The sequence below is a fragment of the Lethenteron reissneri genome, unplaced genomic scaffold (genome assembly GCF_015708825.2).
Source record: "Lethenteron reissneri isolate LAM-NWPU_2019-01 unplaced genomic scaffold, ASM1570882v1 scaffold_1937, whole genome shotgun sequence".
In the NCBI taxonomy this organism is placed as follows: domain Eukaryota; kingdom Metazoa; phylum Chordata; class Hyperoartia; order Petromyzontiformes; family Petromyzontidae; genus Lethenteron; species Lethenteron reissneri.
In genome coordinates, this window is record NW_026891704.1 from 113,695 (window position 1) to 141,128 (window position 27,434).

General features: G+C 51.7%; 2 protein-coding genes across 3 annotated transcripts in view; one reads left to right on the forward strand and one right to left on the reverse strand.

The window, feature by feature from the left end:
- The window catches only part of LOC133339615 (neuronal membrane glycoprotein M6-b-like), a 43,072-nt gene extending 31,478 nt beyond the window's left edge, over positions 1 to 11,594 (reverse strand). Inside the window, exons 1-2 of one of the 2 annotated variants that reach the window (XM_061547743.1) lie at positions 11,539 to 11,594; positions 8,046 to 8,152 (exon numbers count right to left, since the gene is read on the reverse strand). In XM_061547743.1, the coding sequence (XP_061403727.1) occupies positions 8,046 to 8,152; positions 11,539 to 11,588 (157 nt within the window). In that variant the 5' untranslated portion in view covers positions 11,589 to 11,594. Of the gene's footprint in view, positions 1 to 8,045; positions 8,176 to 11,538 lie in introns of those variants that run through there. The other variant, XM_061547745.1, reaches the window with a different exon arrangement.
- Positions 11,595 to 13,775: 2,181 nt separating this feature from the next.
- LOC133339613 (H(+)/Cl(-) exchange transporter 5-like) overlaps positions 13,776 to 27,434 on the forward strand; it is a 32,813-nt gene continuing 19,154 nt past the window's right edge. The window contains 8 exon segments of the mRNA XM_061547741.1: positions 13,776 to 13,913; positions 15,470 to 15,693; positions 19,352 to 19,494; positions 20,210 to 20,309; positions 22,971 to 23,161; positions 23,804 to 23,926; positions 25,596 to 25,802; positions 26,667 to 26,747. Of these exon segments, the coding sequence (XP_061403725.1) occupies positions 15,501 to 15,693; positions 19,352 to 19,494; positions 20,210 to 20,309; positions 22,971 to 23,161; positions 23,804 to 23,926; positions 25,596 to 25,802; positions 26,667 to 26,747 (1,038 nt within the window). The 5' untranslated portion in view covers positions 13,776 to 13,913; positions 15,470 to 15,500.

A 27,434-nucleotide genomic window follows, 5' to 3' on the forward strand; every position in this document is an offset into this window, starting at 1 on the left:
GTATCAACTTTTTCCAAATGCACCTCTAAAGATCAGCACACTCAATCAAAACTCAAGATCATACGCTGCAGCGGTCATCCCGAACGAAAACATTTGAATTTCGATGTAAAGCTTCTTTCGTGACTGCAGGGATTCATCTTCTTGGTTCTTTCGGTAAAGTCACGTAGAAGGGAAATAATAAAATAATAAAATAAAACATAATAAAATACAATTCTCACGACGTTTCGGCCACAACGCAAGCAGTCGTCCTCAGGTGGAGAACAGGTCTGTCGGGAAGACAGAGTCTGGATGACAAGCCCCAGGCTTGGAGCGACTATTTAAGCTGGGATGGAGGGGGGAAGAGCGCCTTGACAAAATAATTTGCATATCAAGAGGAATTTCGCTTGCGTTGTGGACGAAACGTCGTGAGAATTATTTGATAATGTTTTATTTTTATTATTTTATTACTTCCCTTCTACGTGACTTTACCGAAAGAACCAAGAAGATGAATCCCTGCAGTCACGAAAGCTTTACATCGAAGGTTAAAATTGTCAACTATTTTTTGGGGCTCTGAAAAATATTCCCAATTTCGGTTAAGCTCAGCGGGCAGATGATCTGTGTTGGATGCCTTTTCGATACATTTGATCGTTTTCCAGGAGATCCTGGCATTTCCATGTGATTCCAGTAGAGTGCAGGAAAAGTCGGCATGTTTTGCATGCCGTAGTTTTTTGACGCATCTATTCCTTAAAATGCTGTATTCTAGCCAGTCATGGACCAAATTACTTTTCTGAGCACATACCCAAGCCTTGTCCCTAGTTTCCACGAGCTTTGTAATCAAACCAGTTTTAAATCTAACCAACGGAGCATGTTTGTTAAGAATTTGGAGAAACATGTAACCTGAAAGTCTCCCAAGACGACATCACCGCCCTTGTCAATATCCGAGTGAAGTACATCGTTAGTAGATGCCTGAGAGCTGAAGTGTCTCGTGGAGTGGTTCTCAACCAATTTAGGAGCGCTGTGTAGTAAACATCCCCACTGGGGGAGAGACAAAGGCGGCCGGGCGTGGTGCTGGCCACCCACCCCCTCGTGTGCCACAGTGCCGGTAGCCTTCAGATGTGCTAACAGCACTTGCCCCAATATTCTGTTAGAGGCTGCACCGGGGATATTTATCTTTGCACCATCGATGATGCTGGATGCAATTACCAGCGAAACGTCACAGTACGACTCAAACATTGTAAATGTCTTCTTGGTTCTTTCGGTAAAGTCACGTAGAAGGGAAGTAATAAAATAAATAAAATAAAACATAATAAAATACAATTCTCACGACGTTTCGGCCACAACGCAAGCAGCCGTCCTCAGATGACTGCTGCTTGCGTTGTGGCCGAAACGTCGTGAGAATTGTATTTTATTATGTTTAATTTTTTTTATTTTATTACTTCCATTCTACGTGATGACTTTACCGAAAGAACCAAAAAGATGAATCCCTGCAGTCACGAAAGCTTTAAATCGAAACTGTAAATGTTGTGGTTTCACGCTTCAACACACCGGTGGGCTAAAGCAGTGAACTATTTGTCTTTTGTCAACGTGACACTTTTTTACTGATTGGCCGTGTCGGGTGGTGGAGGGTTACGACACATTTATAAATAACGCGATCTCACCCCAACAACGTTGATTATTAATAATATTGGTCACGAAAGCCTGCTACGTGTCAAAGGAACTAATTGCTTTTGTGGCAACATCTACAACCAGACTGCTTAGAGACCTGGGAATTAAGGGCCAGAGCCAGCGTTCGGCAATCAGAGCTGTATCGGAGGCGGCAGAAGGCAGCAGTCAGTGGCTCTGGATGAAGAGGAAAGACCCCAGCTGGGCCCCAAAGTGAGAGGGCCAGGAGGTATGCAGTCAACAATGCTTGACTCAGGGAGGAGGACGCCCCTGCCATGCATAGTCCCACGGGATGTTGGCTACCAACAACAAGGCAACTCCTACGACTAATTGGGAATGGGACGCAAGCGTAGGATTGATCACCCTGTCGCTGGCCGCCTTTGGGGAGGGTGTATAGTATGAAAGGCCGAAACACCCTAGGAACCAAAGGGTCACTACTGACGATGCGCTCCCCAAATGTCACCAGGCTCACTGTTCATGAACTCTTGGATGTGCTTGCACAAACGATAGTAACATCTCATCCTGTGTTCTTGGAATCTCGGTATGAGGCAGTCTGTTTCGCACGAAGAGCGGCCACTCGGCTGGGTCATGTTGCAGCCTTCAAAACAATGTCCCGAGCCGATGAGCCCCTTCCACTGGTGCCATTCTCGGCGTGATGTTTGCCAATTCCTTCCACCAAAGTGGAGTGTGTGGTGGATGTACCCACTTCAGCGGGATCCACCACTTACACGGAAATATATTTAGAGGACAGAGACACATAGAGAGAGAGAGAGAGGGGGAGGAGTGAGAGGGTTATATTTAGATTGTATAGACAGAGTGAATAGGGAGAGGGAGGAGGATAGGGGGGGAGGGTGACCCCGGGTGTCGGGGTGGAGGGAGCGTGAGAGAGAGAAGTGGGGGAGCTCAACAAACAATGAGAGACACAAATTCAGAGTTTCAGAGTCCTGAAACTCTCCCCCCCCCCCCTCTCTCTCCCCCCCCCCTCTCTCCCCTCTCTCTCCCCTCTCTCCCCTCTCTCTCCCCTCTCTCCCCTCTCTCTTTTTTTTCCGATCAGTGGAAACAAGAAGATGCTCGGTGTAGTCGGCACTTTGCTTCGTTCATCATTTCGTAAAACATTTTTTTTACATTTTTAAACTTTGCTTCATGTAAAACCCCCACCTCACTATCTCTCTCGTTCTGCACGCAGCCCCCCCCCCCCCTCTCCCCTCTCTCCCCCCTCTCCTCCCCTCTCCCCCCCCCCCTCTCCCCCTCTCCCCCCCCCTCTCCCCTCCCCTCTCTCTCATTTTTTTGTTTCCGATCAATCAGTGAGAAGTAATGGGGGTTCTGTGTTTGTGAACTTTCGGGTTTGCGTTGCGTCAATGTTACTATTCTGTCTTACCACTTCCCCTACCTCTACCACTACCCATACCACTAGCACTACCCCTACCACTACCCCTACCCATATCACTACCACTACCAATACCCATACCCCTACCACTACCCCTACCACTACCAATATCACTACCCCTACCACTACCCCTACCACTACCCCTACCACCACCCCTACCACTACCCCTACCCCTACCCCCACCACCACTACCACTACCCCTACCAATACCCATATCACTACCCCTACCACTACCCCTACCACCACCCCTACCACTACCCCTACCCCTACCCCCACCACCACTACCACTACCCCTACCACTACCCATACCACTACCCCTACCACTACCCCTACCAATTCCCCTACCAATTCCCCTACCACTACCCCTACCACTGCCCCTACCACTACCCCTAAAATCTAAACTAACTTTGTTGTATTTTATCTTCTACCAATCGGCGCGTCTCGTTCACCTGTCCAACTTCACTAACCTGCTGTGCGCAGCGTTCACGTCAAATCAACACATTTACCAAACACGACAACTTTCGATGTAAAGCTTCTTTCGTGACTGCAGGGATTCATCTTCTTGGTTCTTTCGGTAAAGTCATCACGTAGAAGGGAAATAATAAAATAATAAAAATAAAACATAATTCAGACGCTGTCTTTCCGACAGACCTGTTCTTCACCTGAGGACGGCTGCTTGCGTTGTGGCCGAAACGTCGTGAGAATTATTTTATTATGTTTTATTTTTAATATTTTATTACTTCCATTCTACGTGACTTTTATCATTTTCCGTTAAATATTCTATTCACGAGCATCTCCGGAACATTTCCCTCGCAAAGAACGAGGACGCATTGTCATGAGCGAATTCTACCAGATTTCTGTCCCCTCTTATTATACTCTAGATTTGAAGCTTTCGTGACTGCAAGAATTCATACTCTGAGTGAGGTTGTTTCGGTAAAGTCACGTAGGTAAAAAATTAATAATAATAAATAATAATAGAAAAAATATTAGAAAGAAAAACATATTAGAAAGAAACAAAAGATTAGAAATAAAAAAATAATAGTAAGAAACATTTATTTTATTTCTATTTTTTTTTTCTCGTGTGTGTGTGTACACGATTCTTACATTTCACCTCCCCCCCCCTCCATCACTCATGCCCCACGCTCACCCCCAACTCTAAAACACCAACCCACACGCTCACCCCCAACTCTAAAACACCAGCCCACACGCTCGCCCCCCGACTCTGAATTCCCAAATCCACATGGCAGAGGTGGCAATCAGCCCGTGCTGCAGAGCGCAGAGCTCACGAGGAGACGCAGCGTGCACAGCCGAGACACGCGTTCCGCGAGTCAGCGTTGCGCGAGGATTTCCCGCACACAGCACAGGGCAGACAGCAGTGGCGCTGTGGATGACACGGACGTTAAGCGACGTCTCTCCCACGTTCACGGGGAGTTCTCCGGACTCGATAGCAATTGAGTGCACGTGGTTACACAGCTCGGAACAATGTTCCACACTGCCCACCAGGGAGTTTCTGTCTGTCTGTCTGTCGTGCATAAATAAATATATAATAAACACAGCTCTTTGATTGGTGGAGACCTACTGCCGGGTACGGAGAGGGGAGGGGCCTAAGGAAGGAGGGTCAGGGGAGGGGCCTAAGGGGGGGGGGGGTCAGGGGAGGGGCCTAAGGGGGGGGGGGGGCGATAGTTAAGGGGGCTGTCTGCCTGGCTACCTAAAGTCAAGTTTTATCTTTTATACATACAGGTCTTTTATACAGGTAGGAACAACAGGTCCCACACTTGTACACACAGGTAGGAACAACAGGTCCCACACTTGTACACACAGGTAGGAACAACAGGTCCCACACTTGTACACAGGTAGGAACAACAGGTCCCACACTTGTACACAGGTAGGAACAACAGGTTCCACACTTGTACACAGGTAGGAACAACAGGTTCCACACTTGTACACAGGTAGGAACAACAGGTTCCACACTTGTACACAGGTAGAAATAACAGGTTCCACACTTGTACACAGGTAGGAACAACAGGTTCCACACTTGTACACAGGTAGGAACAACAGGTTCCACACTTGTACACACAGGTAGGAACAACAGGTCCCACACTTGTACACACAGGTAGGAACAACAGGTCCCACACCTGTACACACAGGTAGGAACAACAGGTCCCACACTTGTACATCCAGGTAGGAACAACAGGTCCCACACCTGTACACACAGGTAGGAACAACAGGTTCCACACCTGTACACAGGTAGGAACAACAGGTTCCACACTTGTACACACAGGTAGGAACAACAGGTCCCACACTTGTACACACAGGTAGGAACAACAGGTTGCACACTTGTACACACAGGTAGGAACAACAGGTCCCACACTTGTACACAGGTAGGAACAACAGGTTCCACACTTGTACACAGGTAGGAACAACAGGTTCCACACTTGTGCACACAGGTAGGAACAACAGGTTGCACACTTGTACACAGGTAGGAACAACAGGTCCCACACTTGTACACACAGGTAGGAACAACAGGTTGCACACTTGTACACAGGTAGGAACAACAGGTCCCACACTTGTACACAGGTAGGAACAACAGGTTCCACACTTGTACACAGGTAGGAACAACAGGTCCCACACTTGTACACACAGGTAGGAACAACAGGTCCCACACCTGTACACACAGGTAGGAACAACAGGTCCCACACTTGTACACACAGGTAGGAACAACAGGTTCCATACTTGTACACACAGGTAGGAACAACAGGTCCCACACTTGCACATCAGGGATTATGTGTCTGTCTGTCGTGCACGAACGCGCTGTCCAACCAAGTTCCCGCCTGCCCACTCCGAAGGAAAGTGCTTGTGGGAGGAGGGGTCGAGTGTTGGTGAGCGCGCTGCGCTACGAAACTAGCGACACGAGTTTGATTTCCGTGCAATGCCAACACCAGTGAGGATCATCTGAACTGGTCCTGGGACTCTGCTAAGTCGACTCAGCCTCAAATAAGTACCTGGTGCGGGCTGTAAAGAGTGGCACTGGGGAGACAAAGACGGCCGGGTGTGGTGCTGGCCACCCACCCACCCCCCTCGTGTGTCGTGACGGCCTTTGTAGGTGCTACTCGCTAACAGCGAGCCTGTTACAGGCTATGCACAGCCTGTTACAGGCTGTTACAGTCTGTTACAGGCTGTTGCAGTCTGTTACAGGCTATGCACTACACAGTCTGTTACAGGCTATGCACTACACAGTGTGTTACAGGCTGTTACAGTCCGTTACAGGCTGTACGGGGGGTCTTGTCTTTGTTGCGGCTGAGTGGATGAGTGGCAGTTTGAGTGAGTGACTGAGTGAGTGGCTGAGTGAGTGAGTGGATGAGTGAGTGGCTGAGTGAGTGGCTGAGTGGGTGAGTGGCTGAGTGAGTGGCTGAGTGAGTGGGTGAGTGAGTGTCTGTGTGAGTGGGTGAGTGAGTGACTGTGTGAGTGGGTGAGTGAGTGTCTGCGTGAGTGGGTGAGTGAGTGTCTGCGTGAGTGGGTGAGTGACTGTCTGTGTGAGTGGGTGAGTGAGTGACTGCGTGAGTGGGTGAGTGACTGTGAGTGAGTGTATGTGTGAGTGGGTGAGTGAGGGTTGAATTTTAAACTCACCCATGAGTGAGTGGCTGAGTGAGTGAGTGAGTGGCTGAGTGGCTGAGTGAGTGACTGAGTAAGTGAGTGGGTGAGTGAGTGACTGAGTGAGTGAGTGGCTGAGTGGGTGAGTGGCTGAGTGAGTGACTGTGTGAGTGGGTGAGTGAGTGGCTGAGTGAGTGGGTGAGTGAGGGTTGAATTTTAAACTCACCCATGAGTGAGTGGCTGAGTGAGTGAGTGGGTGAGTGAGTGGCTGAGTGGCTGAGTGAGTGACTGAGTGAGTGAGTGGGTGAGTGAGTGTCTGTGTGAGTGGGTGAACGAGGGTTGAATTTTAAACTCACCCATGAGTGAGTGGCTGAGTGAGTGAGTGAGTGGCTGAGTGGCTGAGTGAGTGACTGAGTAAGTGAGTGGGTGAGTGAGTGACTGAGTGAGTGAGTGGCTGAGTGGGTGAGTGGCTGAGTGAGTGACTGTGTGAGTGGGTGAGTGAGTGGCTGAGTGAGTGTCTGTGTGAGTGGGTGAATGAGGGTTGAATTTTAAACTCACCCATGAGTGACTGTGTGAGTGGGTGAGTGAGTGACTGTGTGAGTGGGTGAGTGACTGTGAGTGAGTGTCTGTGTGAGTGGGTGAGTGAGGGTTGAATTTTAAACTCACCCATGAGTGAGTGGCTGAGTGAGTGAGTGGGTGAGTGAGTGGCTGAGTGGCTGAGTGAGTGACTGAGTGAGTGAGTGGGTGAGTGAGTGACTGAGTGAGTGAGTGAGTGGCTGAGTGGGTGAGTGAGTGTCTGTGTGAGTGGGTGAACGAGGGTTGAATTTTAAACTCACCCATGAGTGAGTGACTGTGTGAGTGGGTGAGTGACTGTGAGTGAGTGACTGTGTGAGTGGGTGAGTGGGTGACTGAGTGAGTGGATGAGCGAGTGACTGTGTGAGTGGGTGAGTGGGTGACTGAGTGAGTGGATGAGCGAGTGACTGTGTGAGTGGGTGAGTGACTGACTGTGTGAGTGGGTGAGTGACTGTGAGTGAGTGTCTGTGTGAGTGTGTGAGTGAGGGTTGAATTTTAAACTCACCCATGAGTGAGTGTCTGTGTGAGTGGGTGAGTGAGTGACTGTGTGAGTGGGTGAGTGACTGTGAGTGAGTGTCTGTGTGAGTGACTGTGTGAGTGGGTGAGTGACTGTGTGAGTGGGTGAGTGACTGTGTGAGTGGGTGAGTGACTGTGTGAGTGAGTGACTGAGTGAGTGACTGTGTGAGTGACTGTGTGAGTGACTGTGTGAGTGGGTGAGTGACTGTGTGAGTGAGTGACTGCGTGAGTGGGTGAGTGAGTGACTGTGTGAGTGGGTGAGTGAGGGTTGAATTTTAAACTCACCCATGAGTGAGTGTCTGTGAGTGGGTGAGTGAGGGTTGAATTTTAAACTCACCCATGAGTGAGTGAGGTCCTCTCCGATGGTGCTCGTGGAGAGTGGAGGCTCGAAGTTCGATCAACTTCGGAGACGTTGGGAGAAAGAGAGAGTCTCTCGGCTGGGATCTGGGAGAGACAGCGAGAGAGTGAGAGAGACAGCGAGAGAGAGACAGAGAGAGACGGAGAGAGTGAGAGAGAAGTTGACGTCATTCGAGTGAAAAAAAACTAATTGAAAGGGCTCAGAGATGTTACAATGAGGGACTTGGCTCTCACACACTCACACACACACTCATGCGCATACAAAATTGCCTCTCACTCTCTCTGTTCACTCTCCATCTGTGTGTGTGTGTGTTTCTCTCTCTCTCCGTGTCTCTCTGATTCTATCTCTCCATCTGTGTGTGTGTCCCTCTGTGTGTCTCTCTCTGTGTGTGTCTGTGTGTCTCTCTCTGCGTGTCTTTCTCTGTGTGTGTCTGTGTGTGTCTCTCTCTCTCTGTCTCTCTCTGCGTGTGTCTGTGTGTCTCTCTCTGCGTGTCTATGTGAAGTGTCGAAGGTTCGCTAACCACCGGAATGGAAGAATGGCAGGTGCATCTTCCAGATGACAAGCCAAAAGATCCGCTCCACGGTAGGTCCTGGTGTCAAGAACATAGGCCCGCATCCGCTGTTCTATCACTATGTAGTCCAGCAGATGTTCTTCAATGGACGCGGCGTGCATTCACGATGTATGGATGCAGCAATGCCGGAACAGCGTGTTGGTAATTACAAGCCCATGGGTTGCACAAACATCTAGCAGCCTCCTACCGTTGTTAGTGAGCTGATCTGGCCCATGCCTTCCAATCACTCCAGACCAGGTGCCAGTGCCATGACCGACTCTGGCATTGAAGTCACCCAACAGGATGACTCTATCTCGAGGGGCCACTTTAGCTAGCACCTGTGACAGGAGGTCGTAGAAGGCATCTGATTCATTGGCCTTGTCTGCATCCCTCCACTGATGTTCATCTTTGATGGGGGTGTAACCAACCACCATCACCATCTTTCCTTGCCTCTTGTTGATGGGAAGGCGAGCCCACAGTAGCCTAGGACGCACAGCTTCCCACACCTCACTGTCACGCTCCCATACCCCCTTAATTCTTTTGTTCAGAAGAAGAGCCACTCCCTGTTGTTTAACAGTCTCCTGCCCTGAGTAGAGGACTGTCCACCCCTCATGGTGACTGGGGCCAGAACCTGTCCACTGGACCTCCTGAATGCCACAGAGATCCAGGCGGTACCAGGCCAGCTTCTGACAGAGGAGTGGCAGCGTCTCTTCCGCAGTGAACATTGAAACATTCCACGTGGCCACGCGCAGTGCGTATCTTTGCCGTTTCTGGAGGAGCCCTGTGGGTACGGGTTCAGTTTCCTGGCTCCGCCAAATAGGGTTTAGCTAGGAGATGTCATAGACGCCTGTCCCCCCGGGGCCTCTGACACAAGATTAGTTCAATATTTTCCACGTATTCTTGTGGTAATTAAATTGAATGTGGAGGGGTTACCAGTCCTTGGACTCAACACTGCCCACAGATTCAACACTGCCCATAGACTAAACACTGCACCATACACTCAACACTGCCCATAGACTCAACACTGCACCATAGACTCAACACTGCCCATACACTCAACACTGTCCATACACTCAACACTGTCCATAGACTCAACACTGCCCATAGACTCAACACTGCCACCCATAGACTCAACACTGCCCATACACTCAACACTGTCCATAGACTCAACACTGTCCACAGACTCAACACTACCCATAGACTCAACACTGCCACCCACAGACTCAACACTGCCATAGACTCAACACTGCCCATAGACTATATCACTGACTATAGACTAACGCTGTCCATAGACTCAAAACTGCTCATAGACTCACACTGCCCATAGACTAAACACTGCACCATACACTCAGCACTGCCCATAGACTCAACACTGCCCATAGACTAACACTGCCCAAAGACTCAACACTGCCCATAGACTCAACACTGCACCATAGACTCAACACTGCCCATAGACTAACACTGCCCATAGACTCAACACTGCACCATAGACTAACACTGCCCAAAGACTCAACACTGCCCATAGACTCAACACTGCACCATAGACTAACACTGCCCATAGACTCAACACTGCCCATAGACTAACATTGCCCATAGACTAACACTGCCCATAGACTCAACACTGCACCATAGACTCAACACTGCCCATAGACTAACACTGCCCATAGACTCAACACTGCCCATAGACTCAACACTACCCATAGACTCTATACTGCACCATAGACTCAACACTGCCCATAGACTCAACACTGCCCATAGACTCAACACTGCCCATAGACTCAACACTGCCCCATAGACTCAACACTGCCCATAGACTCAACACTGCCCCATAGACTCAACACTGCCCATAGACTCAACACTGCCCCATAGACTCAACACTGCCCCATACACTCAACACTGTCCATAGACTCAATACTGCTCATAGACTCACACTGCCCATACACTCAACACTGCCCATAGACTCAACACTGCCCATAGACTCAACACTGCCCATAGACTCAACACTGCCCATAGACTCAACACTGCCCATAGACTCAACACTGCCCCATAGACTCAACACTGCCCATAGACTCAACACTGCCCCATAGACTCAACACTGCCCATAGACTAACACTGCCCATAGACTCAACACTGCCCATAGACTCAACACTGCCCATAGACTCAACACTGCCCATAGACTCAACACTGCCCATAGACTCAACACTGCCCCATAGACTCAACACTGCCCATAGACTCAACACTGCCCCATAGACTCAACACTGCCCATAGACTAACACTGCCCATAGACTCAACACTGCCCATAGACTCAACACTGCCCATAGACTCAACACTGCCCATAGACTCAACACTGCCCATAGACTCAACACTACCCATAGACTCAACACTGCCCCATAGACTCAACACTGCCCCATAGACTCAACACTGCCCATAGACTAACACTGCCCATAGACTCAACACTGCCCATAGACTCAACACTGCCCATACACTCAACACTGCCCATAGACTCAACACTGCCCATAGACTCAACACTGCCCATAGACTCAACACTGCCCATATTATTATATAATATTATTTTATTATATAATTTTATTATGTTTTATTTTTATTATTTTATTATTTCCCTTCTACGTGACTTTACCGAAAGAACCAAGAAGATGAATCCCTGCAGTCACGAAAGCTTTAAATCGAAATATAATAATATTATATTATCATATTATTTTACTATTTCATTATATTATAATCATATAATTTTAATTTAGTATTTTATTATATTATATTAGTTTATTTTATTATATTATCTTATTATGTTTTATTTTTTATTATTTTATTATTTCCCTTCTACTTAATAACATAATGAAATAACATTTTATTTTGTTTTATTTTTTATTATTTCATTATTTCCCTTCTACGTGATGACTTTACCGATAGAACCAAGAAGATGAATCCCTGCAGTCACGAAAGAAGTTTTGCATCGAAATCTGTTGTCACAATTTTGCCATCTGAGACAATTCATCCTCGAACCCGCGTGAATCGGCGCCGACCCACGTGACACAGCGAAATGAAAACTGCCTCGCAGCGAAAGTGGAGTTTCCGAACGCTGCCCCCCCCCCCCCCCACCGCGAGGGAACCAATCAGGAGCGAGCTCTGACTGGGGGGGCGTGCGGTCACGAGACCGCTCATGAATAATTAATGACGAGATCACGTGACTTCGATTCGATTTCTTCAACGTAAATCAATACGAAGGCAGCAGTCGATAGAGGAATCGAATGTGATCCTAATGGAGAGGAGTCGTGTGAAGGGGAATCAATTGACAGGAATCGATATGATAGTGGCCGAATTGTGGGGGGTTTAATAAAGAGGATTCCGATGAAGAGAAATCGATTAAGGAGGAATCCGAACTTGGGAATCGATTCAAGAGGAAACTCGTGCTGAGGAATCGAATCACGAGAAGTCGAAAAAGAGGAATCGAATCACGAGGAGTCACGTGGGGCCGTGCCGGGGGAAGTCACGTGACCGCCGATAGGAGGAAGAGGGAACGCAATCGGTAACACCAACAGCACCAACACCAACATCATCACCATCAACACCAACATCATCACCATCAACATCATCACCATCAACACCAACATCATCACCATCAATACCAACATCATCACCATCAACATCATCACCATCAACACCAACATCATCACCATCAACACCAACATCATCATCATCAACATCATCACCATCAACACCAACATCATCACCATCAACATCATCACCATCAACACCAACATCACCATCAACACCAACATCACCATCAACACCAACATCACCATCAACACCAACATCACCAACATCACCATCAACATCATCAATACCATCACTACCATCATCAACATCATCACCATCAACATCATCACCATCAACATCACCATCAACATCATCAATACCATCACTACCATCATCAACATCATCACCATCAACATCACCAATACCATCACTACCAACACCAACATCATCACCATCAACATCATCACCATCAACATCATCACCAATACCATCACTACCATCACCAATACCATCACTACCACCATCACATCATCACCAATACCATCACTACCATCACCAATACCATCACTACCACCATCAACATCATCACCAATACCAACACCAACATCACCACCACCAACATCATCACCATCAACATCACCAATACCATCACTACCACCACCAACATCATCACCATCAACATCACCAATACCATCACTACCAACACCAACATCATCACCATCAACATCAACATCATCACCATCAACATCATCACCATCAACATCATCACCAATACCATCACTACCAACACCAACATCATCACCATCAACATCATCACCATCAACATCACCAATACCATCACTACCAACACCAACATCATCACCATCAACATCATCACCATCAACATCATCACCAATACCATCACTACCAACACCAACATCATCACCATCAACATCATCACCATCAACATCACCAATACCATCACTACCATCATCAACATCATCACCACCAACATCATCACCATCAACATCACCAACACCAACATCATCACCATCAACATCACCAATACCATCACTACCATCATCAACATCATCACCACCAACATCATCACCATCAACATCATCACCATCAACATTACCAATACCAATATACCATCAACATCATCACCAATACCATCACTACCATCACCAATACCACCACCAACATCATCACCATCAACATCACCAATACCAATATACCACCACTACCATCAACAATACCATCACTACCACCACCAACACCACCACCAACATCACTACCAACATCACTACCACCACCAACATCATCACCAATATACCACCAATACCATCAACAATAACACCACTACCATCAACATCATCACCAATATACCACCAATACCATCAACATCATCACCTCCAACATCATCATCACCACCACCTCCAACATCATCACCAATACCAATACCACCACTACCATCACCAACATCATCAACATCACCAATACCATCACTACCATCATCACCAACATCACCTCCAACACCACCACCAATACCATCAACACCACCAACACCACCAACACCACCAATACCATCACCACCACAACACCACTACCATCACCAACATCATCACCAATACCACCACCTCCAACATCATCACCAATACCACCAATACCATCACCAACATCACCACCAATACCATCAACATTATCACCACCAACATCACCAGAACCACCACCTCCAACATCATCACCATCACCAGGGCCAGGTACTACACAGCAGACCGTGACACTGCAGTGGTGGTGGTGTGTCAGTGATGGTGATGATGGTGTTTCAGTGGTGATGGTTTCTCAGTGATGGTGATGATGGTGTTTCAATGGTGATGGTGTTTCAATGGTGATGATGTCTCAGTGGTGGTGATGATGGTGTTTCAATGGTGATGGTTTCTCAGTGATGTTGTGTCAGTGATGGTGTGTCAGTGGTGGTGATGTCTCAGTGATGGTGATGATGGTGTTTCAATGGTGATGGTGATGATGGTGTTTCAATGGTGATGGTGTCTCAGTGATGGTGATGATGGTGTTTCAATGGTGATGGTTTCTCAGTGATGGTGATGATGGTGTTTCAATGGTGATGGTGTCTCAGTGATGGTGATGATGGTGTTTCAATGGTGATGGTGTCTCAGTGATGGTGATGATGGTGTGTCAGTGACGGTGTGTCAGTGGTGGTGTGTCAGTGATGGTGATGTCTCAATAGTGATGCTGATGGTGTTTCAACAATGTTGGTGATGGTGTCACTGCTGCTGCTGCTGCTGCTTGAGACATGGTGGAGTGACTAGGTGATGATGGTGGTGGTGTCAGTGGTGGTGGTGTCAGTGGTGGTGGTGGTGGTGTCACAGTGGTGGTGGTGGTGATTAAGTGGTGATGGTGGTGGTGATGATGATGATGGTGGTGGTGATGGTGGTGATGGTGGTGGTGGTGATGGTGGTGGTGGTGATGATGGTGGTGGTGGTGGTGGTGATGGTGATAGTGGTGGTGGTGATGGTGGTGATGATGGTGGTGGTGATGGTGGTGGTGATGGTGGTGGTGGTGATGATGATGATGGTGGTGGTGGTGATGGTGGTGGTGGTGGTGGTGATGGTGGTGGTGGTGGTGATGGTGGTGGTGGTGATGATGGTGGTGGTGGTGATGGTGATGGTGGTGATGGTGGTGATGGTGGTGGTGATGATGATGATGATGGTGGTGATGATGGTGATGATGGTGGTGGTGATGATGGTGGTGGTGGTGATGATGGTGATGATGATGATGATGGTGGTGCTGATGGTGGTGATGGTGGTGATGGTGGTGATGGTGGTGATGATGATGGTGATGATGGTGGTGGTGGTGGTGGTGATGGTGGTGGTGATGGTGGTGGTGATGGTGGTGGTGATGGTGGTGGTGGTAATGGTGGTGATGATGGTGGTGGTGATGGTGATGGTGGTGGTGATGGTGGTGGTGGTGATGGTGGTGGTGATGGTGGTGGTGATGGTGATGGTGGTGGTGGTGGTGATGGTGGTGGTGATGATGGTAGTGGTGGTGATGGTGGTGATGGTGATGGTGGTGATGATGGCGGTGATGGTGATGGTGGTGGTGATGGTGGTGGTGATGGTGGTGGTGGTGGTGATGGTGGTGGTGGTGGTGGTGATGGTGGTGGTGATGGTGGTGGTGATGGTGGTGATGGTGGTGGTGGTGGTGGTGATGGTGGTGGTGATGGTGGTGATGATGGTGATGGTGGTGATGATGGTGGTGATGATGATGATGGTGGTGATGATGGCTTCTTGATCCACAGGTGAATGGCGGCGTGGTGAGAGAGCGTGGCGATGAGTGGCCGCGTGGGTGTCCGTGCCGAGCCGGTGGACGGGGTGGAGCGGGGGGTGGAGCGGGGGGTGGAGCGGGGGGTGGAGCGGGGGGTGAGCAGCGACGAAGAGCTGATCGACGTGGCCGGCGCCGTCGTCTCGTTCAGCAGCACGGAGAACGACGACGACGAGATCATCGATGGAGGGGTCACCAATGGTGAGAGCAGCGTGGGTGGGTGGGTGGGTGAGTGAGTGGGTGGGTGGGTGGGTGAGTGGGTGGGGTGGGTGGGTGAGTGGGTGGGTGGGTGGGTGAGTGGGTGGGTGGGTGAGTGGGTGGGTGGGTGGGTGAGTGGGTGGGTGGGTGGGTGGGTGAGTGGGTGGGTGGGTGGGTGAGTGGGTGGGTGGGTGGGTGAGTGGGTGGGTGGGTGGGTGGGTGAGTGGGTGGGTGGGTGGGTGGGTGAGTGGGTGGGTGAGTGGGTGGGTGGGTGAGTGGGTGGGTGAGTGGGTGGGTGGGTGGGTGAGTGGGTGGGTGAGTGGGTGGGTGGGTGAGTGGGTGGGTGAGTGGGTGGGTGGGTGGGTGAGTGCGTGGGTGGGTGGGTGGTTGGGTGAGAAGGGTAGTGATGGGGGTAGTGGTGGGGGTATTAATAGGGGGTGGTGGTGGGGGTGGTGATGGGGGTAGTGGTGGGGGTAGTAATAGGGGGTGGGGGTGGTGATGGGGGTGGTGATGGGGTGGTGATGGGGGTGGTGATGGGGGTAGTGGTGGGGGTAGTGGTGGGGGTAGTGGTGGGGGTGGTGATGGGGGTAGTGGTGGGTGTGGTGATGGGGTGGTGATGGGGGTGGTGATGGGGGTAGTGGTGGGGGTGGTGATGGGGGTGGTGATGGGGGTAGTGGTGGGTGTGGTGATGGGGGTGGTGATGGGGGGTAGTGGTGGGGGTGGTGATGGGGGTAGTGGTGGGGGTAGTAATAGGGGGTGGTGGTGGGGGTGGTGATGGGGGTAGTGGTGGTGTAGTGATAGGGGTGGTGATGGGGTGGTGATGGGGGTGGTGATGGGGGTAGTGGTGGGGGTGGTGGTGGGGGTGGTGATGGGGTGGTGATGGGGGTGGTGATGGGGGTAGTGGTGGGGGTAGTGGTGGGGGTGGTGATGGGGATGGGGTGGTGGTGGGGGTGGTGATGGGGTAGTGGTGGGGGTGGTGATGGGGGTGGTGGTGGGGGTAGTGGTGGGGGTAGTGATGGGGGTGGTGGTGATGGGGGTGGTGGGGATGGTGATGGGGGTAGTGGTGGGGGTGGTGATGGGGTGGTGATGGGAGTGGTGATGGGGGGGTAGTGATGGGGGTGGTGATGGGAGTGGTGATGGGGGTAGTGGTGGGGGTGGTGATGGGGTGGTGGTGGGGGTGGTGGTGGGGGTAGTGGTGGGGGGTGGTGATGGGGGTGGTGATGGGGGTAGTGATGGGGGTGGTGGTGGGGGTGGTGATGGGGGTAGTGGTGGGGGTGGTGATGGGGGTGGTGGTGGGGGTGGTGGGGGTGGTGGTGGTGATGGGGGTAGTGGTGGGGGTGGTGGGGGGGTAGTGGTGGGGGTAGTGATGGGGTGGTGTGATGGGGGTGGTGGTGGGGGGGTAGTGGTGGGGGTGGTGATGGGGGTAGTGATGGGGGTGGTGGTGGGGGTAGTGGTGGGGTGGTGGTGGGGGTGGTGATGGGGGGTAGTGGTGGGGGTGGTGGTGATGGGGGTGGTGGTGGGGGTAGTGGTGGGGGTGGTGGTGGGGGTGGTGATGGGGTGGTGGTGGGGGTGGTGATGGGGGTGGTGGTGGGGTGGGGTGGGGGTGGTGATGGGGGTAGTGATGGGGGTGGTGGTGGGGGTAGTGGTGGGGGTGGTGATGGGGGTAGTGATGGGGGTGGTGATGGGGGTAGTGGTGGGGGTGGTGGTGGGGGTGGTGATGGGGGTAGTGGTGGGGGTAGTGATGGGGGTGGTGGTGGGGGTGGTGGGGGTGGTGGTGGGGGTGGTGGTGGGGGTAGTGGTGGGGGTAGTGGTGGGGGTAGTGATGGGGGTGGTGGTGATGGGGGTGGGGGTGGTGGTGGGGGGTAGTGGTGGGGGTGGTGATGGGGGTGGTGGTGGGGGTAGTGGTGGGGGTAGTGGTGGGGGTGGTGATGAGGGTGGCGGTGGTGGTGGGGGTGGTGATGGGGGTAGTGGTGGGGGTGGTGATGGGGGTGGTGGTGGGGGTAGTGGTGGGGGTGGTGGTGGGGGTGGTGATGAGGGTGGCGGTGGTGGTGGGGGTGGTGATGGGGGTAGTGGTGGGGGTGGTGATGGGGGTGGTGGTGGTGGTGGGGGTGGTGGTGGGGGTAGTGATGGGGGTGGTGGTGGTGGTGGGGGTGGTGGTGGTGGTGGGGGTGGTGATGGGGGGGTGGTGATGGGGGTGGTGGTGGTGGTGGTGGGGGTGGTGGTGGTGGGGGTGGTGATGGGGGGGTGGTGATGGGGGTGGTGGTGGTGGTGGTGGGGGTGGTGGTGGTGGGGGTGGTGATGGGGGGGTGGTGATGGGGGTGGTGGTGGTGATGGGGGGGGTGGGGGTGGTGGTGGTGGTGGTGGGGGTGGTGGTGGGGGTGGTGGTGGGGGTAATGGGCGGTGTCTCACCGTGTGTCTGTGTGGTGTCTTTGTGTCTCTGCGTGTCTCTGTGTGTGTCTCTGTGTCTCTGCGTGTCTCTGTGTCTCTCTGTGTGTGTGTCTCTGTGTCTCCGTGTGTCTCTGTGTGTGTCTCTGTGTCTCTGTGACTCACCGTGTGTCTGTGTGTGTCTCTGTGTCTCTGCGTGTCTCTGCGTGTCTCTGTGTGTGTCTCTGTGTCTCTGCGTGTCTCTGTGTCTCTCTGTGTGTGTGTCTCTGTGTCTCTGTGTGTGTGTCTCTGTGTGTGTGTCTCTGTCTCCGCGTGGTGTCTCTGTGTCTCTCTGTGTGTGTGTCTCTGTGTGTCTCTGTGTCTCTGTGTGTGTGTGTCTCTGTCTCCGCGTGGTGTCTCTGTGTCTCTGCGTGGTGTCTCTGTGTCTCTGCGTGGTGTCTCTGCGTGGTGTCTCTGTGTGTGTCTCTGTGTGTGTCTCTGTGTCTGTGTGTCTCTGCGTGGTGTCTCTGCGTGGTGTCTGCGTGTCTCTGCAAGGTGTCTCCGCGTGGTGTCTCTGTGTCTCTGCGTGGTGTCTCTGTGTCTCTGCGTGGTGTCTGCGTGTCTCTGCGTGGTGTCTCCGCGTGGTGTCTCTGTCTCTGCGTGGTGTCTCTCTGTCTCTGCGTGGTGTCTCTGTGTCTCTGCGTGGTGTCTGTGTGTCTCTGCGTGGTGTCTCCGCGTGGTGTCTCTGTCTCTGCGTGGTGTCTCTGTCTCTGCGTGGTGTCTCTGTCTCTGCGTGGTGTCTCTCTGTCTCTGCGTGGTGTCTCTGTGTCTCTGCGTGGTGTCTGCGTGTCTCTGCGTGGTGTCTCCGCGTGGTGTCTCTGTGTCTCTGCGTGGTGTCTGTGTGTCTCTGCGTGGTGTCTCCGCGTGGTGTCTCTGTCTCTGCGTGGTGTCTCTGTCTCTGCGTGGTGTCTCTGTCTCTGCGTGGTGTCTCTCTGTCTCTGCGTGGTGTCTCTGTGTCTCTGCGTGGTGTCTGCGTGTCTCTGCGTGGTGTCTCCGCGTGGTGTCTCTGTGTCTCTGCGTGGTGTCTGTGTGTCTCTGCGTGGTGTCTCCGCGTGGTGTCTCTGTCTCTGCGTGGTGTCTCTGTCTCTGCGTGGTGTCTCTCTGTCTCTGCGTGGTGTCTCTGTGTCTCTGCGTGGTGTCTGCGTGTCTCTGCGTGGTGTCTCCGCGTGGTGTCTCTGTGTCTCTGCGTGGTGTCTGCGTGTCTCTGCGTGGTGTCTCCGCGTGGTGTCTCCCCCAGGCCCGTGCGTGTCGGGCTTCGGTGTGGGCCCGCCGGGCCTGCTGGAGGAGGCGGCGGCGATCCCCGGCGTGGGCACCTACGCCGACTTCAACACCATCGACTGGGTGCGCGAGAAGTCGCGCGACCGCGAGCGACACCGCAAGGTGGTCAACAACAACAACTACTACAACAACAACTACTACAACAACTACTACAACAACAAGCAGCAGCCTCACAATCTCTCGCTCGCAATCCCTCCTCCTTGCTCACAATCTCTCACACTCATTTGAAATCTCTTTTGCCCACTCGTAATCCCCCGCTCGCAATCTCCCCTCCCAGCTCGCTTGCAATCTCTCACACTCAGTCGAAATCTCCTTTCCTTTGCTTGCAATTCGTCGCTCGCACTCGCTCACTCGCAATGCCACCCCTCCTTGCTTGCAATGTGCCACTCACTCGCAATCCACCATCACTCACAGTCTATCACAGAATCGTGTGCTGTGTGTGTGACGTGTGCTGTGTGTGAAAATTGTGCTGTGTGTGTGTGTGTGTCTGCGTGTCTGTGTGTGTCTCTGTGTGTGTCTCTGTGTGTGTGTCTGTCTGCGTGTCTGTGTGTGTGACTCTGTGTGCGTGACTGTGTGTGTCTGTCTGTGTGACTGTATGTGTCTGCGTGTCTGTGTGTGACTCTGTGTGTGTGACTGTGTGTATGTCTGTGTGTGTGTGACTGTGTGTGTGTCTCTGTGTGTGTGTGACTGTCTGTGTGTGTCTCTGTGTGTGACTGTGTGTGACTCTGTATGACTGTGTATGTGACTGTGTGTGTCTCTGTGTGTGTGACTGTGTGTGTGACTGTGTGTCTGTGTGTGTGACTGTCTGTGTGTGTAGATCACAAGCAGAAGGCGTGAGTCGGTGTGGAGCTTCGTGACGAGTGTTTTTGACGCGTGGTCGGGCTGGCTCGTCGTCACCCTCGTGGGGATCTCCGCTGGTAACCCGCCACACTCCGCCTGTCACTCTCACACTGTGTGTGACTGTCACTCTCACACTGTGTGTGACTGTCACTCACCCACTGTGTGTGACTGTCACTGTGTGTGACTGTCACTGTGTGTGACTGTCACTGTGTGTGACTGTCACTGTGTGTGACTGTCACTGACCCACTGTGTGTGACTGTCACTGTGTGTGACTGTCACTGTGTGTGACTGTCACTGTGTGTGACTGTCACTGTGTGTGACTGTCACTGTGTGTGACTGTCACTGTGTGTGACTGTCACTGTGTGTGACTGTCACTGACCCACTGTGTGTGACTGTCACTGTGTGTGACTGTCACTGTGTGTGACTGTCACTGTGTGTGACTGTCACTGTGTGTGACTGTCACTGTGTGTGACTGTCACTGTGTGTGACTGTCACTGTGTGTGACTGTCACTGTGTGTGACTGTCACTGACCCACTGTGTGTGACTGTCACTGTGTGTGACTGTCACTGTGTGTGACTGTCACTGTGTGTGACTGTCACTCACCCACTGTGTATAGACTGTCACTGTCTGACTGTGACTCACCCACTGTGTGTGACTGTCACTGTGTGTGACTGTCACTGTGTGTGACTGTCACTGTGTGTGACTGTCACTGTGTGTGACTGTCACTGACCCACTGTGTGTGACTGTCACTGTGTGTGACTGTCACTGTGTGTGACTGTCACTGTGTGTGACTGTCACTCACCCACTGTGTATAGACTGTCACTGTCTGACTGTGACTCACCCACTGTGTGTGACTGTCACTGTCTGACTGTCACTGACCCACTGTGACTGCCCCACTGTGGCCCCTCGGGATAGAGTCATCCTCTTGGGTGACTTTAATCCCTGAGTGGCCCTTGATGCGTCCACCTCACGTCTTCACAACTGCTGCTTGTGGTGCTTGTGGTTGTTGTCTTTAGTTTATCTTCCGTTCCCCGCACCTCCGATTCGCGGCACGGCTGGCTCCGTACGGTGCGACAGAAGGTCAACACTAAGTACAAAGTGTACAGACTTATTCAGCTGATCTGGCCCATGCCCTCCAGTCAGTCCAGCCCACGTGTTTGCTTCATGACCCACTCTTCAGGAGGTCCGGTGGACCGGTTCTGGCCCCAGCCACCATGAGGGGTGGACAGTCCTCCACTCGGGGCAGGGATCTGCCAGTCGGCAGGGAGTGGCTCTTCCTTTGAGCCACAGGAACGAGGCGGTGGAGGTCGGGGAAGCTGTGAGTCCCAGGCTGCTGTGGGCTCGCCTCCCCATCAACGGGAGGACAGGAATTGGGGTGGTGGTGGTGGCTCATTGAACTCAACTCGTGGCTTGTTATTCACTAACTAACTTGAGTTATTTTCTTGGTTCTTTCGGTAAAGTCATCACGTAGAAGGGAAGTAATAAAATAATAAAAATAAAACATAATAAAATACATTTAGATTTAAAGCTTTCGTGACTGCAGGGATTCATCTTCTTGGTTATTTCGGTAAAGTCACGTAGAAGGGAAGTAATAAAATAATAAAAATAAAACATAATAAAATAATTCTCACGACGTTTCGGCCACAACGCAAGCAGCTGTCACCTGAAGAAACGGCTGCTTGCGTTGTGGCCGAAACGTCGTGAGAATTATTTTATTGTTTTATTTTTATTATTTTATTACTTCCCTTCTACGTGACTTTACCGAAAGAACCAAGAAGATGAATCCCTGCAGTCACGAAAGAAGCTTTACATCGAACTTGAGTTATTGTATCAAGCGAGGCCTTGCTGAGCTCTGTAGCTCGTTCTTTAGAAGCCACCGGCCACAATTGGTGGGTCAGCGACAAGTGGAGTGTCTTCGCCGTGGGGATCTACGCGCGACGTGGATTCTAACTTTGGAGGGGAAAACGTGAGGACCCCGAGAAAACTCCCCGCGACCATCACAGGGAGAGAGCGAGACGCAGACTCCACCGATACAGCAGCCCAGGGAAATAACATCTCATCGCCACTCTAGTTAGTTTTAGTTGCTCCGTCTCACTGTGTTTGTGTCTGTCTCTCTCCCCGTGTGTCTCCACCCCCCCTCCATCGTCTCTTCCTCGTGTCTCTCCTGTGTGTCTCTCCGTGTCTCTCCCCCTGCGTGTCTCTCCGTGTCTCCCCCGCATGTCTCTCCTGTGTATCTCCCTGTGTCTCTCCTGTGTATCTCTCCCCCGCGTCTCACTCCGTATCTCTCCCCCGTGTGTCTCCCCACGTCTCTCCCCGTGTCTCTCCCCCACCTCTCCCCGTGTCTCCCCCCCGTGTCTCCCAGGCGCCCTGGCGGGGCTGATAGACATCGTGTCCGACTGGCTCTCCCCCGCATGTCTCACTCCGTGTCTCTCTCCGTGTCTCTCTCACCGTGTCTCTCACCGTGTCTCTCCCCGTGTCTCTCCCCGTGTCTCTCCCCGTGTCTCACTCTGTATCTCTCCCCGTGTCTCACTCTGTACCTCTCACCGTGTCTCTCCCCGTGTCTCTCCCCGTGTCTCCCCGTGTCTCACTTTGTGTCTCTCCCCGTGTCTCACTCCGTGTCTCTCCCCGTGTCTCCCCCCCTCTCTCTCCCCGTGTCTCTCCCCGTGTCTCTCCCCGTGTCTCACTCTGTACCTCTCCCCGTGTCTCACTCCGCGTCTCTCCCCGTGTCTCTCCCGCAGGCGCCCTGGCGGGGCTGATAGACATCGTGTCCGACTGGCTGTCGGACGTGAAGGAGGGCGTGTGCGTGGGCGAGCTGTGGTACAACCGCGAGCAGTGCTGCTGGGACTCGAACGAGACGACCTTCGAGGAGCGAGACAGCTGCCCCAAGTGGCGCTCCTGGGCACAGCTCCTGCTGGGGGACGACGCAGCGGTGAGGGGGGGAGGGGGGGCGGGGGGGGGAGACACGGGGGGGGGGGGAGACACGGGGGGGGGGAGAGGGGGGGAGGGGGGGGGCGGGGAGAGACACGGGGGGGGGTCTCTGCAGGGCGCTGTGTGTACACGTTGTACTACACTCTCTATGTGTCTCTCTGCAGGGTGCTGGTGCGTACACGTTGTACTACACTCTCTATGTGTCTCTGCAGGGCGCTGTGTGTACACGTTGGACTACACTCTCTATGTGTCTCTACAGGGCGCTGGAGCGTACACGTTGGACTACACTCTCTATGTGTCTCTCTGTGCAGGGCGCTGTGTGTACACGTTGTACTACACTCTCTATGTGTCTCTGCAGGGCGCTGTGTGTACACGTTGTACTACACTCTCTATGTGTCTCTGCAGGGTGCTGTGTGTACACGTTGTACTACACTCTCTATGTGTCTCTGCAGGGTGCTGGAGCGTACACGTTGGACTACACTCTCTATGTGTCTCTGCAGGGTGCTGGAGCGTACACGTTGGACTACACTCTCTATGTGTCTCTGCAGGGTGCTGTGTGTACACGTTGTACTACACTCTCTATGTGTCTCTGCAGGGTGCTGGAGCGTACACGTTGGACTACACTCTCTATGTGTCTCTGCAGGGTGCTGGAGCGTACACGTTGGACTACACTCTCTATGTGTCCCTCGCCGTGCTTCTCGCCGTGGCGGCCGTCAGCCTCGTGAGGACGTTCGCTCCGTACGCGTGCGGGTCGGGCATACCCGAGGTGATGTCATCACCAACATCACCAACACCATCAACACCATCATCATCAACATCAACACAGTCACCAACATCAACACCATCAACATCACCATCATCACAGTCACCAACATCATCAACACAGTCATCAACATCACCACCATCATCACCGTACGCGTGTGGGTCGGGCATACCCGAGGTGATGTCATCTACACCGTCACCAACATCATCAACATCATCACCATCAACATCACCACCATCATCACCACCATCATCACCACCATCATCACCATCAACATCACCACCAACATCACCACCATCAACATCATCATCACCACCATCACGACCATCGCCACCATCACCAACACCACCATCACCAACATCAACACAGTCACCAACATCACCACCATCACCACCACCACCATCACCACCATCATCACCACCAACATCACCACTATCACCACCAACATCACCATCACCACCACCATCACGACCATCACCACCATCACCACCATCACCACCATCATCATCATCAACATCACCATCACCACCATCATCACCACCAACATCACCATCAACATCACCACCATCATCACCATCACCACCATCATCACCACCACCATCATCAACATCATCACCATCATCACCATCAACATCACCATCAACATCACCACCATCATCACCATCAACATCACCATCAACATCACCACCATCATCACCATCACCACCAGCCGATGGAGAGTTAACAATGGCGCCCGACTGATTCGGAGTGAGACCTGCTGACGTTGATGTCGTCGTCGTCGTTGTATGTAACTAACATCAACAACAACATCGTTGTCGTTCTTGTCGTTGTCGTTCTTGTCGTTGATGTCGTTGTTGTTGTTATCATTGTTGACGTTGTCGTTGATAATAGTTTTTTTACCCTTCTATCTGGCAACAAAACTGACACCTTTTTTACAAGGAGTCATGTTTGCATAGACCACAATACCTGCAGTCATAATGCAAAAGGTGTCAGTTTTGTTGGCAGATAGAAGGGTAAAAAAACAATTATCATATTTTTTACTGGAAAATGAAGTTCCAATGGTGTAAATCGTTGTTGTTGTTGATGTCGTTGTTGATTTCGTTGTTGAATTCGTTGTTAACGTTGTTGTTGTTGGTGTCGTTCTTGTTGTTGATGTCGTTGTTGTTGATGTCGTTGTTGTTGATGTCGTTCTTGTTGTTGATGTCGTTGTTGATTTCGTTGTTGACGTTGTTGTTGTTGATGTCGTTGTTGATTTCGTTGTTGATTTCGTTGTTGTTGTTTATGTCGTTCTTGTTGTTGATGTCGTTGATTTCGTTGTTGATTTCGTTGTTTATTTCGTTGTTGTTGATGTCGTTCTTGTTGTTGATGTCGTTGTTGTTATCGTTGTTGACGTTGTTGTTGTTGATGTCGTTGTTGTTATCGTTGTTGACGTTGTTGTTGTTGTTGATGTCGTTCTTGTTGTTGATGTCGTTGTTGATTTCGTTGTTGTTATCGTTGTTGACGTCGTTGCTGTTGTTGTTGTTGACGTTGTCGTTGACTATCCATCATGGTCGTGGCGGTTGACAGATCAAGACGATTCTGAGTGGCTTCATCATCCGCGGCTACCTGGGCAAGTGGACGCTGCTGTTGTTGTTGTTGTTGACGTTGTTGACGTTGTTGTTGTTGTTGACAGATCAAGACTATCCTCAGCGGCTTCATCATCCGCGGCTACCTGGGCAAGTGGACGCTGCTGGTTAAGGTGGTGACGCTGGTGCTCGCCGTCTCGTCGGGCCTCAGCCTGGGCAAGGAGGGGCCGCTGGTGCACGTCGCCTGTTGCTGCGGGAACATCGCCTCCCACGCCTTCCCCAAGTACCGCAGCAACGAGGCCAAGCGCAGAGAGGTGACACACACACAGAGACACACACAGACACAGAGACACACACAGACACAGAGACACACACACACACAGAGATACACAGAGACACACACAGAGACACACACAGAGACACACAGACACACAGAGATACACAGAGACACACACACAGAGATACACAGAGACACACACAGAGACACACACACACAGAGACACACAGACACACAGAGACACACAGAGACACACACAGACACACACAGAGACACACACACACACAGGGACACACAGGGACACACACACAGGGACACACACACAGAGACACACAGAGATACACACACACAGAGACACACAGAGACACACAGAGACACACGCACAGACACAGAGACACAGACTCACATAGAGGTGTGTATGGTGTGTATGACACTGTGTGCGGTGTGTATGATGTGTATGATGTGTACGGTGTGTATGATGTGTACGTTGTGTATGATGCCATGTACGTTGTGTATGATGTTGTGATCGGTGTGTATGATGTCGTGTATGTTGTGTATGATGTGTATGATGTGCATGTAATGATGTGAGTGTATGTATATTGAACTGTTAATGCTCTCTGGGAGAGCTGTGTCTGTTTGACTGGCTAACCGCACTTGCCCCAACAGTCGATGAGAGGCTACCTGGGGGTCCTGTGTCTGTGTGACAGGTGCTCTCACACTTGCCCCAACAGTCGACGAGAGGCTACCTGGGGCCCTGTGTCTGTGTGACAGGTGCTCTCGCACTTGCCCCAACAGTCTATGAGAGGCTACCTGGGGGTCCTGTGTCTGTGTGACAGGTGCTCTCCGCACTTGCCCCAACAGTCGATGAGAGGCTACCTGGGGCCCTGTGTCTGTGTGACAGGTGCTCTCCGCTGCGTCTGCCGCGGGGGTCTCCGTGGCGTTTGGAGCGCCCATTGGGGGCGTCCTCTTCAGCCTCGAAGAGGTCGCACTCAGAGACACGCTCAGACACACACACAGACACACACAGAGAGACACTCAGACACACTTAGACACACACACAGACACACTCACAGACACACACTCACAGACACACACACACAGACACACTCACACACAGAGAGACAGTCACACAGACACACAGACACACTCACACACAGAGAGAGACACAGACACACAGTCACACACACACACACACACAGACACACACACACAGACACACAGTCACACACAGTCACACACACAGAGAGACACAGTCACACAGACACACACACACAGTCACACACACAGTCACACACACAGACACACAGACACACAGACACACACAGACACACACAGAGATACAGACACACACATACACACACACACACAGACACACAGACACACACACAGACACACACAGTCACACACACAGACACACACAGTCACACACAGACACACTCACACACAGAGAGACACTCAGACACACAGTCACACATACACACAGACACACACAGACACACACAGACACACACACAGAGACACTCAGACACACACACAGACACACACACAGACACACACAGACACACACAGACACACACAGTCACACAGACACACACAGAGACACACACAGACATACACACAGACACACACAGACACACACAGTCACACACACAGACACACACAGAGACAC